The sequence below is a fragment of the Acanthopagrus latus genome, chromosome 9 (genome assembly GCF_904848185.1).
Source record: "Acanthopagrus latus isolate v.2019 chromosome 9, fAcaLat1.1, whole genome shotgun sequence".
NCBI classification, from domain to species: Eukaryota; Metazoa; Chordata; class Actinopteri; order Spariformes; family Sparidae; genus Acanthopagrus; species Acanthopagrus latus.
Window position 1 is genome coordinate 7927521 of NC_051047.1, and position 16736 is coordinate 7944256.

Genomic DNA, 16736 nt, shown 5'->3' on the forward strand with positions numbered 1-16736 from the left:
TTTTTAAACATTTTGATGCATTAAGAAGCCTAAAGATAAATACATAATCGCATCGCTGCCATTGGACTTGTAATCAAATCGCAACGTATCGAATCGTTTGACATGATTTGATTTGACACACATACATAATATATATATATATATATATACATACGTGTGTGTGTGTGTGTATGTGTGTGTGTGCACATACACACACGCACCTTATATACCCTAACCCCCTACACCATATGCCATTGTGAACTATCAAGCACAACACACTATTCACTTCCATTTGCTGGAACACCCACAGCCTGGCCCCATTAGCCACGTCTCCTGCTCTGACCTCATAACTTTGCCCCGCTCACCCTCCTCCACCACCAATCAGCCAGCCCTCCAAGACTAACATCCACCACAGACAGACAATCAGTTGAACAGTAAATCCTCCAAACACAAACCTACTAATGCACCTTAGACATTAAAATTCCATTAGTTTATTGGCCACACCTGCTTCAAAGATGGAGATCTGTAAGGTTTAAACCAAAATTTCTGACCGACACTGGGAGCCATTTGCATTCTTAAAACCAATCAAGTTTGACTTGTACGAGCTCTGAGAAAAAATCTGGTTCACATCTTTACTGCACATTATATTTATGTCTGTCTAATGTTAACTTTGACCGCTTCACAATAAAAGCCACCCCATGTTTTGCCACTTGAATGCCTTTAATGTGATTTAAAACCAGTGCAGGAAAAGTGGACCCCGCTGCTAAGAATACAATACTGCTATATAAATAATGCAAATACACTAATAACAATGTTCTTTTCTGCTAAGATTCTTCCCTTTCAAAGACTTTAGGGACCTGGAGAGGTGAAAAGTATCACAAGGGGAAAAAAACCTTAAAATATCATAATTTCATGTAACTGATTTATTATTTTGATAATGCTTAAGAAATGTCTTTACCTTACAAGTTTTAATTAGTTGTAGTGTCATTTCATTGGTTTGAAATGGAGTTTAACAAGAGCCCTCTGTGTCTCCCCCCCCCTTTATTAGACCACTATGTTAAGTCCTGCGCTGACGAGGTGAACTGACCTAGACACAGTGCTGCTCTTCCCTGATCCTGTAGAGTTCATACTTCTTCCTCCTTCTTTATACCGACTCCTCTTCTGATCTGCTGCAAGACCAAAGCTACATGCAAACATTCACACACACAAACACAAGGGCACAGTAGAGAGGAGAGAGCAGAGAGAGGGAAGAGAGAGGGGAGACACTAAGTTATCAACCTGCTCAATCAGCTATTTACTGATTGCAAAAGATGAAATGCAAGTGTCCTCACCGGGATTCAGTTTTATTGTTACCAGACTGGAGATGGTTGGCTGCAGGGAGAAACAAAGAATTGAGTTAGCTCACATATGAATTTTAGCAAATAATGCATCACATGTGACTAATGCTTATTTTCATTCATTTAAAAAAGAAAAAGCCACAATCTCACAATTGTGAAAAAAAAATCTGAATATCCTCTCACAGCTCAAGCTAATTTCAAAATGTTGCTTCTTTTGTCTGACACATAACTGCATGATAATCCAACAAACTGACGATTCACTGCACCTCAATCATAGCTTAAAGCTGTGAGCTGTAAAGCTCTGGAATTCTCCACATGTTGCCTGAAACAGTGTATAGAAGGTGTAAGAGACATAAGCATTCACAGAGTTTGGAAGTTGATGCGACTTGAAGCATTTGCAAAACCAAAAATACAAGAGCAAAAGTGTGCAGAGAGGATCAATGTCTGTTTATCGACTCTAACATGAGCTGCAGTCATTAGCATGTCTGATCAGCTATCATACTCGCTGCCCAACTGTAGTGACTGAGCATGTCATTAACTAAGTACATTACTTTGTGGGGGTTACAGATTACAAAAACTCACAAGCAGAATATCTACTGTGTGGCATTTTCTTCATTGTGTGGAAGTCAGCTCTGGATGCCATTTAAGTTTAGGCCAATGTAAGCTACTGTTTGTAGGACTTGGGAGGTTTTCTCTCTTGTTTTCTCTATTGTTTTTCATTAAAAATGAAAACATACTGTGGAATATATGAACAAGTATGTGAGCTAAGCAGTCAAACATCATACCGATACTACAAGAGTTAAGATCCAGATATATCATCAAGTGGTTTGACTCTGATATGCCACAACACTTTAATATGATTCTCATTTTAAAATGAGTCACTTGGAAACAATCAAAAGTGGGCAAGAGACTTGTTTTTTAACCAGCTCACTGGGTTAACATTAGCCTCTCTAGCCAGCCTTAGCAGATAAAACCTTTGTGCCAGTTTCAGTCCAGTGTAGTGATTATAATAAAGTCATCTTTTAAAAATGCTGCTTTTGTCTATCTTTGTCTGAATTCAAGGGCCTCAAGTTTTCAAAAATTACTGTTTTGAGAGTTAAATCTGCAGACAGTTAAATCTTCTGACTTTTTAAATAATGCCTGAGAAGGCTGACTTTCAGTCTGTCAGAGAGCTGAGAGTCATCAAAACCTGGAGGTGTGACTGTTTTTCAGTTTGAAGGAACCTGTTGGGACGTGTCGCTCTGTGCCACTGTCAGTGTGGGTGTCTCGCTCTCTTTTCCACGTCATTTCGGCTGAATTTCCTTCTCTTTCTTTGGACCCAGTGTTTTTCTTCTCTGATGGAAAATTAGATTTAAGGAGCCCTACATGGCAGCAAATCCTCTCAGAGACTAATTCACTAACTCACTTCCATCCTATTCACGCTCAATCCTTTGGTCGACTAATTCACTTCCATCCAATTCATGCATTAACCCTGTAATCCCCTGTCATCCTGTCTTGATAACATTCAAGATGATGACAGCCCTTTAGGATGTGTTCGCACATGACATCTCGTAAGTCGGCTGGACCACAAAGGGCTTAAGCAACCTCTAACAAATGTCTTTCTCAACATGATTAGGGCACTAACTGTCATTACATGATGTAACAACACAAGCTGAGATTTAGGCTCATGACAAGAAGTAGAAACAGCCAATAAGCTAAAGAGGTCGTTTGGGTCTTCAACAAAAACCCTCATCCAATTCAAATGGAGAAAGGTTATAAGTATTATAAGGGGGTGGTGTGAGAAGATAGAAGATGAAACATCATTTAGAGGAAGAAGGGAAGTGTGGAAACTCAAATACAGGCAACAGAGTACAGATTCAGCCCTGGTGGCACCAATAGAGGATAAGATGTACAGCTTTAAGAGCCAACGCACCTTCAATCACGCGACATTACTCCTTCATTTAAAGTTATAAAAGATTTGATGAACAAAGAACCGAACAAACTTTTCAAGAGAAAAACTGCAAGATGTTTCAATGTTAGAAACTGACAAACTAAAAACCCTCAACCAGGTTATGGAAACCATTATCAATTAATTATCAGTATTGCAATTAATCACACTGAAATCATTAGAAATCCATAATTTTAGCACTAGCTTTGTTTAATGGAAAAGAGCGGCTACTATGAGAGGACATTAATGAAATGAGGTATAACTGTATTGTCACTAAATTGTATCAGAGACTGCTGTCCTTGAACTCTCTGATCAAATCTACACAACCTCTGTGACCTCTAACATTGACTCATTAGCATCTATTCAGTGCCAGATTCCACTGACTGATCTTCCGCCCACACACACATACACACACACAAGCACGTACACGTACACACACACAAACTCAGCATTCCCACACGTCAGTGTCCAGTGCTTTGACATAAGTCATTAAAGTGTATTGTTCGCTCAAAGACACATACACCATCTCACTCTCAAAGCCATTACTGATGTATTCAAAGCAGATCAGTGGTATGATGAAAACCACACACACACCACACACTCCACACACACACTTGTTGGACAGTCAGTCATGCATGCAGTGTGTTTCCACACCTCTGTGACTGTTTTCTTTTCTCTCATGAAGAAACAGGACCGAGGAATGAGGATGGAGCAGAGAATCTCCCAATGTTCACCTTTATTTACACTTACAGGCTCACATGGTCAAGCTGCACTGGCATTGTATTAAAGTCATTTTTGTACAACACACAAGGCTGGACAAGTATTTGTTGTGGCAACACAAGTCTGGCAACACTCACGCTGCAAACTCTGCTAGGCATAAACATCCTAAAAATGTTTTGCATTTAAAAAAGATCATCTATACACCTTATCTGCAATTAAGAGAAAACACTACATTTTTCATTGTCCATTCCCTGCCACACTACAGTCCAGCTCACGTGCACAGCAGCCATCCCACACAATCAGGTTTGTGCCCCCATACCCAGAGCTGTCCAATCACAGGAGGAAAGTAAGACTACAGAGGTGGTTCAATCACTTATTTGGGTGAATCAGGAAAAAATGCTGTGTCTGTGATGTTTCATCATCGTATATTAAATACAAGTGTGTTCACTTCTTCACATAGACCTGAAAAAGACCACCTGTGGTTGAAACATTATATCTCAACTTTTCTGTGTCTTTTCATCAGTTTACACCAACAATCATGAGCTAAATGCACGACACTCTGTGTTCACACACAATTTGTCTTGACTATTTACATTGGGGCAGAGAGGAACAGTAACAGTAGTTTTGAAGCATAGCGATTGGTTCTGTGATGTTCTACTAATTCTATGCAACTGTGATGTAACCTGACAATATTATCCGTTAGCGCAGACGTGGGACCAGGTGACCAACTTAAGGGAATGTGCATGAACGCATAAAATAACAAATAAAAGCAGCACCAGAAGTAGTGCCACTGTTTACAAATGCAACAGAGTAAAAGCAAAGATTTTTCTCAAGAAATCTATTCATGTAAGTGTAAAAGTATGCGTATGAGTATTAGACCTACAAATAGGATTCTTTTAAATGTCCCCAGGGTGAGCTCAGAGCCTGGTAGAACTGTTTCTCCTTTTTAGCACCCTGGCCATGGAATGAGCTGCAAGGTCCCATTACTTTAGAAGCACTCCCTTCTTAAAATACCTTTAAAGCTCTTTTACAAACGACCCTGAAGAAAACGTGTTGTTGTTGTACAACCCTTGACTTGAGGTGGAATGTGTTATGATTATGGCCAGTATCGCCTGTATGCCTCTCTTCTTAGATTATTTCCTTTGTGTTGACTTTTATGTATTGTATGTGTTCTAACATGTAAAAATAGTTGTCTTTTTTACATGATTCTCATCTTCACCAGGGCTCCCTGAAAGAAGACCTTCCTGGCTATAACATCAATTAATAAATGGATGAATGGATGAATGGAAGAATGGATGAATGGATGAGTACATGAGTAAGTAAGAAAGTGAACGACCAGGGAGCACTCCTGGTCACAGTTCAGTAATAAAATCCTAACAAGCTGTCATAAGGAGGTTGGAGGTTGGCACTACATGTGCTGAAGGACTGTGACAAGATTAAAATCAATGTGCTGTTGTATTCATACTGTTTGTTGTACGTACTGTCTGTCTGACGGGTACAGAGCTGTGAACAAACTGCAGAGCTGACTGGCTGGCCAGGACCTGAGGCCAGAGATTGTTCTGGTGCTGCTTCCATAAAAGACTGACTTATATTGAAAGGTGCCTTTTGTAAGAGCTGGAATACTTTTGTTTAAAACGCTTTTAAAAATTCATTAACCCTATCAATAGAGTGTGAAGAAGTAACAGATCTGGCATTATGTCCAAGATGCATATTTACTATATTGCAGAGATATTCCAAGCAGCCAAGGATGGGCCGTCTCTTTTGTAATAAGTCTGTCTGGCCTCCAGGGCGATTGTGAGTCACTATAGCGTCTAGTGTGCCACATGAGAGGATGAAGTCGTCGAGCCAGTCAACTTCTGTAACTTCCGCACAGAAGTGAACAGCCTCAGTGAAACACTGAAACACATCTTCAGTGTAACTACTGACAACACGAACAGTAACAGTATGCGTGATGCGACTGTTTTCTAGGTACTGTGGCATCGCTCAAGCTCAGCTAAGAGATCTATAATGTGTATGTGTATAATGTGTAATGAGGTATTCTTGCTCTGCCATCAGTTATTAGTTGTCTTTATTTGTACCAGGACTAAATTGCGATTGCAACCCAGTTGTTGACCAAATATTGTCATTCATGTCATTACATTGTAACCACTTGGCATTATGGTTATGAGACTGTTATGTAACTTCACTATACATTTTTCCGGACATTTCAAGGTTCATTACGTGTGTCTAACTGTCGCAATGACATACTTAGATATTGTGCAGTTAGTAAATAAGCATTGGACAGTGACAAGTAAGTGGCTGAGGATCTGACTTATTGAACTTTGTAAAAGGCCCTTTGAAAACCATGTGGCTGTCTAATGAGCAAGTTTTTTCTCTGCAGTCCAAGTTTCCTCTACATGACACAAATCATTAGTTTTGTCCACAACTGTTCCCTACTTACACCTGAGAGAGGGCAGATATATGTATTAGGGTACTCAGAGTTAGACATCATCAGAATTAAATTAAAATGATTAGCAATCACATCTTCCTCAGTAGATGTCTGCCTTTATGCCTTACATCGGCTGACATCTTTGACCATCAACCCATGACAAATACTCTACAAAAGCCGTACTCTGCTGTGGAAATGAGGGAAAAGTATGTCTTTGTCAAACCGGCCCCGCATTAACAATAGATAATGACTACGAACTAATCCTGTGTCTCACTAAACATGTGTAATAACACACACAATAATAGCATTTGTGTGATAAAACCCACTGTGTATGAGATAAGTATTTTTTGAATATTTGCTGGTGACCCTTTTTATTGTTGTGTATTATTATATTAATTACTTATGAGGATATAGGCAGATGGCGATTTGAGCTGGGACGGCATTCCCTTTGTTAGCATTTTCCCAAACTGTCCAGCACTGGAGCCAGAACAAAAACTGATCGATCATTAAGAAATGATCAATTTCGACAGAGTGTTACACTTGAGCATTACAATGGGCGCAGCCTGTACAGCATTAGCAGCCCAGGAAGCACACAAATCAATAGCATGCCTTGTAAATTACTCAGCCAATCAAATCTGTGTTTGGCATTAAACATTGTCATACAAATCAGACACTTACACACAAAGGTGACAGCCAGATAAAATAGATGGTGAAACCATAGCTGGATTGCATTGTAAATAGTTATGCACTGTAGAGCTCCTCTTCTGACTGACTGCTGTGACAATCACCGTGGCATACAGCAGGGGGAGTGTAGCCGACTTCCCTAACACGCAGTGACGCTGCAATGGACATCAGGCAGCATACACAGAGGGGGAATTGTGCCAGTCTGCCTGCTATTTCAGTTGCACTTTTGTATTTGTATTTTCAGTTAGGTTGGCAATTAATAAGACTCACAAAACATATGGTCCGAGTCAGCTTTTTCTTGACTAACAATTCAAATATCTGTCAGAGAGCCTTAACAACATCTTTCTCCTAATCTGACTCTGGGTAAGATGTAGAACCAGAGGATCTGATAAAATGTCAAAGTGTTCCTTTAGTTAGTGGCGTCACTTAAAATAAATGAGGGGAAACTGTTAACAATGAGCAGAAATCTGCAATCTTTACTGGTATTGTTAGTTTTCTCTGTACTGACCTTCTGCTCCAAGTGAAAGGTCATCTTCAAAGCTGCAGCCGTTCCTCGGTGCTCCTGTTCTCACACATACGGTACACAGAGTATATACAAAGTAATGAAGTTATGAAATACCTCCAGTAACACAACCATAGTTACACAGGGTAAGAGAAATTTCACAAGCAATTATGAAACCTAACCACTACCATTAAGCCAAAGAAGCTGTGACTACTTTGAAGTATTTAGTCCCCAGAATGGAGGCTATGTCAGTGTTTAAAAAGGCTGTCATCTTCATAATGTAACACTTAAACAACACACAAAGAAAACATTAATTACCTCTAATAGGAGAAGCACTCTGATCATCTAGAGAGGCTCCGAGGGGAGTCCTAGACAACATGCGCAGAGAGAGAAAAAGATGTAAAAGGAAAATGTAAAAATTCAACAGACTACTCTGTCAATTACATCATGACAGCTCCTATTAGATCACATTATACAGGACAAAACACACCAGCGGCATCACTTAGCATCTATAATGCCCATAGGACCACACACAAGAACTTGAATTTGAACATGATGTGTCAGCTCGCAAAGATGTGTTTTTCTTGCAGTCATGTGTGATCTTACATCAAAAATACTTAACACTGGTGAGTTCTCCCTCGATGAACATCTACTGCTACATCAGGCTAGCTTAAAATACATGTAGCCTGACAGGTAAGGCACACTCCTAAACAGGCTAGGTTTGCTTACAAAAAACCAGGCTACATAGCTATCCGAGTCTAGCTCCTGCTCAAGCAGACAGTAATACTCCAATGCAAGCTCCTGGCTGATATAAAGCAAATTATACCTGCAAACCTACCCATAAGAAAATACCAATCCTAAACCAACAGCTAGCCAGGCTCAATCCTGGTTGTGCGTTGATCATTAGCCCACTCTAAGCACTGACCAGGCTGCACTTACTTTAACAACCTGTCATTCTAAAGCTGTCCTAAACTATCCCAGGCTAACTGCCTGGTATCTCAGGTTCTACTGATCTACTGAACAGTATCTGGTTTAAGATAACTATCCTATGCTAACTGCCATTCAGACTTAAGATATCAGTCTCATTCTAACTGCATGTCAGGCTAAGACAAACTATCCCAATGCTAGACACCTGTCAGGTGAAGAATAGCTATCCTAAGCTAACTGCCTGTCAGGTGATGGCTAACTACTTCAAACTGACCCCTGCTAAATCCAAGCTTCTCATCGTAGTAAACTACTGCCCAAGCTAGATTCAAATTCCCAGGCAAAATCCTGCCTCTACCTATCCCATGTATTCTACTGACCGGACTAGTTGTCCCAGGCTAACTAGCTGAAAGATCAGGCTAGTCGACAGCAGTAGTAAGCTAGAGGGTCTGAGCTGCTGTTTGCAGCCGAACACTGAAAACACTGAGCTGTTACACAACCTGCAGCTCTTATCAATGGGACAAACTTCATGCCACCATTTAACACACCACACACACACACACACACACACACACACACACACGCACACACACACACCACACAGAGATTATTGTGTAACAATTTGCAGCCCAGTGTTTGCTATTCCTCCCACTTTCCATTGGCGGCCATGATGTTGGCCTCAAGCTCTTGTCCTTCAGCTGTTGCTATAGTAACATGCAATTCTAAGTCGGCTGGTCATGTTACCACAGTGATGTCACATCACAGAGGACACGTCAGAGTGTTGCAGAGTCAGACAGTTGTAAGTGAATGCAGCTAATAATGTGTTTGTGTGTGTGTGAGTGATAACAGTGCGGACTCAGCATGGGGAACCCCTCCCCTATTTACTCTCTCTTTTTGCTGCCTTTCTTTCCGTCCTCTGTCAGCTTCTTCCTGCCCCATTCTTTCAATTTTTCTTCGCCTGAACAGCTCTATGTGCCCTATCTCTGGGCGTTGGTCTGCTACCTTCACTTATGTGTGTGTGTGTGTGTGTGTGTTCTGTGTGTTTTATGTTTAGGCGTCGGCTGTGTGTCAGTTCTACGTCAGCAGCTGATAACACTGCAGCTAAATACACACATACACTGTCAGACACTGAGAAAACATATAAAAAAATACATAGCAATAAAACTAATGTCGTTAAACCAGTTAGTCAGGATGTAAAAGACTACCAAGTCTGTTTACTGTACTCTGCTAATCATCCATCAACTGTTTGATTGATTTATTGCTTCTAGGCTGTCGCTGGTTTCACTTAATTGCTAGGAAAATCAATTTGCAGGAACATGAAACTGGAAGCTGAAAAATAATCCATCACAGCTGACATTTGGTCTCATAAAGTACAGACTGATCTGAGAAGTGTGCAGTGCATATATTACACACAGGAAAATGTCTAAAACAGGACAACAAAAAACACTGATAACGTCTTTCAATCAGGTGGTGAATGGATACTGTACCTGCATTCAATCAGCCAGCTGGTTATCTTGTTTGGGACTTGCCCTGACAGAGAGACAGGTGAGTATGTTAAAGCAATAAGGTGATAACAACACTGTAAAAGCATTACAGTGGTGCTGAGCTTCAGGATACGACTCTCAACATTTCAGCAATTCAACTGCAGTTGACACCTACATGCGCCACATGCATTCCAGTTCCTGTTCACACTACTGTGGCTACAGCTTATGATTATTTTCCTCATCATTCAATCTGTTGATTATTTTTCAATTAAGCTGTTCAGTAAAAAATGCCAATCAAAGTTTCCCGGAGCCCACTGTGGTGTCTTCAAATGTTTTATTTTGTCTGAAAACAGGAAGGCAGCAATTTTTTTTTTTTTCACATTTTTCTATCCAAAAGTGGTTTCCAGTTTAAAAGAGCCATTATGATTTGAGAGGATTGTGCAAGTTTTGAAAAGACTAAAAAGTAACTAACTAGTGCCGGTTCGAAGTTGGCTCAACCTGCACATTTTTTAAGAACCAGTTTGCTTTTCCCCGCATGGCCACTATAGAATCACATAATTTGGTCACTGTATGTCTCCAGTTTCCCAGCATTGTCAGGAACAACTATGGAATCAAGGAACTCTTTTCAAGTGTTGAGCCTGGCTTTGCATGCATACATTTGCATCCAGACATGACTGAGGCTCAGACCACTGCTGCTTGACCAGTGAAAATAATCAAAATCTTTTGTTTATTCTCCATGGATAAGTCAGAAAATGCTACTCTAGCTTTGGTCCTTTGTAACGATAACCCCGCCCCCAGCCCCTGATGTAAGTGGTCCTTTGTTCTAAACCAGCAAAGTGTTGTAGCCACTCTGGGGTCAGTTTTTCTGGCAGGGAGCAAGTTCTTCGGCGCAAAAAACTTGTTGCAGAGTAGGCACCGACTCCACCAACTGGTCCACCTTGGTCGAAAAGGGCTATGAGAGGGTGCCATTGGGCATAGCTGTACTTTAGGTTGGTGTTGGGGGATCTGATGACTTTAGATCGTAATCGAACTTGAAAGCATTCACAATTAACTTTTCATCATAGAGACTTCTGTTTCCAAACTAGACATAACCTCATTTACTGGCAGGTCTGCACTACTTGAATGAACCAATACCGTGATCTAGCCAACTCGATGGCTATGCTGATTTTACATGTCACTTTAAGTGGTTCTTCCTTGGGTGATGTATTGTAAACAATATAACATAAGTTATAGCAGGCAGCACAGTGGATCAGGAGCTTACCATCAATCATGCCATTAACACCAATAAACTGAGCATTTCTTAGAACCATATCTGGTAGGCATTACTGGTACTCCAGCTCCACACAGGTAAGCATTAGAGCTGTGTTTTTGAGGCCACACCAATATCAGTATTTTAGACATAAATAATACATCTGCCAATATTTGTTTTAAACTGTGAAAAATAAACTGCTCTCTGGAAAGTAATGGGCACACAGTCTCTAACTTACCTCAGTTTAAAACTGTACACGACACCATTGCCCTTTATGTTTTCTTATTTCTTGTTACTTATCTGCCACTGTATCCCAGAATACTGATAATCTTTTTGGCTTTTTCACCCAGCGCGAATGCTCAGTTGGCAAATTAAGCAGAAAATGTCATTTTGTCGGTGAATATAGGGTTAATGGGAAATACAGATAACGTTTAAGGTTGTTGAAATATCCTCAGTTACAGTGCTGCTTTGGTGAGAGCTGAGCTCAGTCTAACCTGGTTCTTCTGAGGGTCTCTTTTCTTCCCCATCCCTCTGGTTCTGTTGGGGCCCTTGGGAGCCACAGCACTCTGGTTCTTGCTCTTGCCAGATAGAGTCTCTGCTTTGGGCCCAGGCCCGACGCCGCAGACAGGCTACGTTGCAGTCTGGCTGCACTAAGGGATCTGAGGATCAATTAAGCAAACAGTTAGTCTGACAGAGTGACAGCTATGAAGTCATCAGTCAGGTTTGGCAGGTATTCAGCAAGACAAACAGAAACTACAACTGATTGAATACCAACACACACATCAGATGAGTTGAGCCGAGCGATCACATGCTCCACAGTCCCCGCCCTGAATATCTAGGCAACCTAACTGTTCTTTTTGCCCAACAGTTTGATAAGGGACAATAGAGATATGACTTAGAGACCAACATTAATGACAATGAAATATCATATTGAATTCCAATAAATTTGAAGACTCACAGTGGTAAGGTGAATTTAAACGTCATCAATCACCTGACCATGTTCTCTGACGTGAATTTAAGTCAACAAACATTAGCAAGCCCTGATCAGATTAGCAACAGAGCCCCTTCATCTAAAGTTTACCAACTGCTTTTAGCTAACTGCAGTGCATTCAGAAAGTATTCCGACCCCTTCAATTTTTTCTAATTTTGTTACATTGCAGCTTTATGCTAAGATCATTTAAATTATTCTTTTCCTCTCATCAGTCTTTGCTCAGTATATCACAATGACCATAATGAGAAATGTCTGCCAATTTATCAAAAAGGAAAAACTTAAATATCACTAACATAAGTATTCAGTCACTGGAAATTTAGCTCAGGTGCCGTTTCTCTTGATCATCTTTGAGGTGTTTCTCCAGCTTGACTTGAGTCCACCTGTGGTAAATTCAATGGATTGGACATGATTTGGAAAAGCACACACCTGTCTATATAAGGTCTCGCAGCTGACAGTGCTTATCAGAGCAACAACCGAGCCATGAGGTCAAAGGACCTGCCAGCAGAGCTCAGAGACAGGATATTGTTGAGGCACAGATCTGGGGAAGGCTACAAAAAAGTTTCTGCTGCGTCAAAAGGTTCCCAAGAGCACAGCAGCCTCCATAATTCCTAAATGGAAGACATTTGAAGCAACTAGGACTCCTACAGCTGGCCAACCAGCCAAACTGATCAATCAGCGGACGAGGGCCTTGGTCAGAGAGGTGACCAAGAACCCAGTGGTCACTTTGGCTGAGCTCCAATCATCCTGTGTGGAGAAACTTCCAGAAGGACAACCATCACTGCAACACTCCACTGATTTGGGCTTTCTGGCAGAGAGGCCAGACAGAAGCCTCTCCTTAGGGAAAGACTCATGAAAGCCCGCTTTGGGTTTGCAAAAAACCTGCACCTGAAGGACACTGAGACTGTGAGAAACAAGATTATCTGGTCTGATGAAACCAAGGTTGAACAGTTTACCCTTAATTCCAAGGTGTCATGTCAGGCAGCGCTCATCAACTGCCCAATACCATCCCACCAGAGAAGTGTTGTGGTGTCAGCATCAAGCTTTGGGGTTTTTTTCGGCTGCAGGGACTGGGCCACTGAGCAGGGTTGAGAGAAAGCTGAGCTGAAGTACATACATATCCTTAAAGAAAACCTGGTCTAGAGCGCTCAGAATCTGTGAAAATGCAGGAGTGGCTTAGGGACAACTTTATGATGGCCTTAAGTGGCCCAGCCAGAACCCTCACTTGAACCCAATTGAACATCTCTGGAGAGACCTGAAAATGGCTGTCCACCAACCTGACAGAGGATCTGCAGAGGAGACCAGCAGAAAATCCCCAAATACTGGTGTACAAAGCTTGTCGCTTCATACCCAAGAAGACTTGATGCTGTCAAAGGTGCTTCAACTAACTATTCAGTAAAGAGTCTGAGTACTTGAATACTGTCAATGTGATATTTCAGTTTTTCCTTTTTAACACATTTGCCTACATTTTCTAAAAGTTTCCACTTTGTCATTATGGCTTATTGAGTGGAGACTGATGAGGGAAAAAAATAATTTCAACAGTTAGAGCATTAGGCTGCAACCCAACAAAATGTGAAAAAACTGAAAGAGTTTGAATACTTTCTGAAGGCATTGTACTTCAACTATGTATCCATCAAGCAAATTCAACTGTTCATCCATTACTTTCAGGTAATTATTTCAACTATTTACCTGTTAATTTTAGCTCAATATCTTCACTATCAAAGTAAGACAGCTCACCTGGAGCAGTGCCAGTGTCCATCCCAAGAACTCCACTCTCCATATCTGCCTGTCTGTGTGCCTGTTTAGTCTGTCAGTCAGAGAAGACTGACAACTCTACAGCAACATCAGCAACACGTAACACACCTGGGGGGAGGGGGAGACGGAGAGAAAGAGAGAGACTGCATTTAACACGTACCTTAAGTGCACCTTATCAGGCATTGCTGTAAATGTGGGTCCCTGAAAAGATGTCATACAGGCACACTAAACGCTGAAAATGAAAGCAGAAGACAGAAGGCTTTGTGCTGCCTTATTAGGCAGTAATTAAAGCATTAAATCATCATCAAGTGTAAGCATTTAACACACACAAGGGAGAGAGGAAACACAGCAATGCTGTTTTGTGGGGACATGAGAATTGAGAAGTGGCTTTTATTATTCATGACCGAGTTACCCACACTGAGACGGGAGATCACTCACACACATTTGCACACGTACACACACACACAGGCAAGTCTGGCCAGCTGGACCTCAGAAAAGACGTTCTGCAGCATTAGGACCAGTTGCTGGTCCCCACGTGGACTACTAGCTCTGACTAGTTCAGTGCATACTGAAAAAGTAATCCAATAGGTAATTCATACGCACACACACACACACACACACACACACAATGACACACACACCCACACACACACACACACACACACACACACACACACAGCAGCAGCAAACAAGTATCAAGCTCTGTATCCAAAATTCAAACCCAGAAGACAAACTGATTCTGTTTCTGATTACTTGGTAAGAAAAACTCAAACTTGTGTTTGTGTGTCTGCCTTCAGCCAAAAACAACAAATGTGAGTAAATGTCAACTTTGATGGATGCCTCTAAAACAAGTTTCAAGTCTCTGCACCAGTGACTGACTGAAAGGAAGGAAGTCAATCTAAAAACTGATGGAGGACTTGGAAATAGATAAGCAGTACACCAATGTGTGCTCATTTAATATTCTGAACAGGATTCATCTCTCAGCACAGTCACTGCCCGGACACCGCTGGTGTGTCTGAAGATTTTAAGGACACTGTGTTCAACATAATGTGACAGGAAAGGCTCACTGAATTCTTAGAAAAACATGTTTGGACGTATGTTAGAGATATGTATCATGTTTTATGTTAGGATCAGAGATAATCCCACTGCTGAAGCATAATTATGTATTTGCATGAACAGACAGTGACTGCTACAATCACCCACCCAATATCCAGGAGACCAACATCCATCTGTCAAGGTCAGGAAAAACTGTCAAAACATCCAGTTTCTGGTTTCTGCAATAAAATGATTTTATGCTGATGCTTTTTTTAAAATGAAAATCTTTGGTTTTAAGAACATTTCTTGTACAAGAAAGGGCATTTTAAGACATCAACTTGGACTATGACAAGTTCTGATGGACATGTGATGATTAACTGTTGATGAAAAATGAATCATGGTAGCAGCTTTTTAATTACTTCTGACACCCTCTGTCAGCTCTGTCTCACAGGAGACTGAGCCCCTGCAGCCAGAGTCACAGTTTGCTACTGAGGAAGTCTGTCTTTAACCTAACACTGTTTATACACAGACATGGCATGGTAGGTAACTTGGTAACATGGTTGCTAACAATAGATTTGTTGTCATTAACTATAAATAAAACTCAAGTTTAAAATAACATAATGAGATCAACAAAGCACAAAGGGAAACTGAGGTGATGAAAGAAGCATAATTCACTGACTGGAGAGGAGAGTGGGGGAAAAAATAGAGTAGCGTGCAGCTAATCTAAATGGGAACGTGTGAAACAGGAAACAAGTGTTTAGAATAAATAACAGAACAACTTCCTGTCCACCAGAGAGAGAGAGAGAGAGAGAGAGAGATGGGGATGAGGGAGGGATCGGTTTATTTTTAGATTTCTCATGTAAATGCAAAACAAATTGGAATGTCAGAAAACAACAACACGGTCGGAGTGTGCAGAGAGCATCCTCCGCAGCCGTCAGCACAACTGTCAAGCTGTTTTTCACCCCATCACTGCCCTCTTAATTCATGCTTCACCATAGATTTTATCTTTCTGTCTTAGTGCCAAATGGCAGCCGTGTTTAGCTCGGATTATGACAATTATCAAAGCATTCAATGGTGACAAGTTTTCTCAGTAGAGGAAATCCCTAGAAAACCTGTAGAGAAGGGTTTGGCTTTGAAACGTCAAACCTGTTTTTTGCTCCTGACAGACACGTGAGTGTGGCACTGAGTATTTACCTGTCAAGTACTGAAAGTCGGTGTCCGATGTCTGCTGAGACCACATGAGTAGCCCTCAGGCCTGTTCTAAAAATGAAAATTGAATATTGATATTATCTGTTTCCCACCTTAAATCATCGTTGATAATTATTGTGAGAAATCATTATTGTGATCAGTGATGAGTATCATTAATCATTAATAATCATATATAACTAACGGCAAACTGAGCAAATTTGTTCTTTCAGAAGAGTGTATCAAACTGGTAGCCCTTTGTATGACTCAGTGCCCATGAAGTAGCTCTCAGTTTCAAAAAGGTTGGTGACCCCTGGTTTAAGTATTAGAGACTTAAGTATTGGCACTATTGTAGAAAAACAGCAGTACTACTTGCTAGCTGGCTGTCTAAAAGCGATGTGAGGCAATAATCTAGATTGTTCATGCAGAGAAGTACTCTTCCAAATAGGTTTTTTTGTTAGAAAAAATGATTTCAAGTCCATCCGAGATTTTTTAAAAAAATACAAGAGGAGTCCTAAAATTCTGACTGCTGTTCAGTC

General features: G+C 40.9%; 1 protein-coding gene across 4 annotated transcripts in view; it reads right to left on the reverse strand.

Annotated features, from left to right (window-relative positions):
* Positions 1-16736, reverse strand: part of itprid2 (ITPR interacting domain containing 2) — a 43745-nt gene that overhangs the window by 21049 nt on the left and 5960 nt on the right. For 3 of the 4 annotated variants that reach the window (XM_037108879.1, XM_037108878.1, XM_037108877.1), the window contains exons 2-8: positions 13960-14085; positions 11729-11893; positions 9989-10031; positions 7896-7945; positions 7584-7637; positions 1311-1350; positions 1067-1162 (exon numbers count right to left, since the gene is read on the reverse strand). In XM_037108879.1, the coding sequence (XP_036964774.1) occupies positions 1067-1162; positions 1311-1350; positions 7584-7637; positions 7896-7945; positions 9989-10031; positions 11729-11893; positions 13960-14002 (491 nt within the window). In that variant the 5' untranslated portion in view covers positions 14003-14085. The remainder of the gene's footprint in view (positions 1-1066; positions 1163-1310; positions 1351-7583; positions 7638-7895; positions 7946-9988; positions 10032-11728; positions 11894-13959; positions 14086-16736) is intronic. The other variant, XM_037108880.1, reaches the window with a different exon arrangement.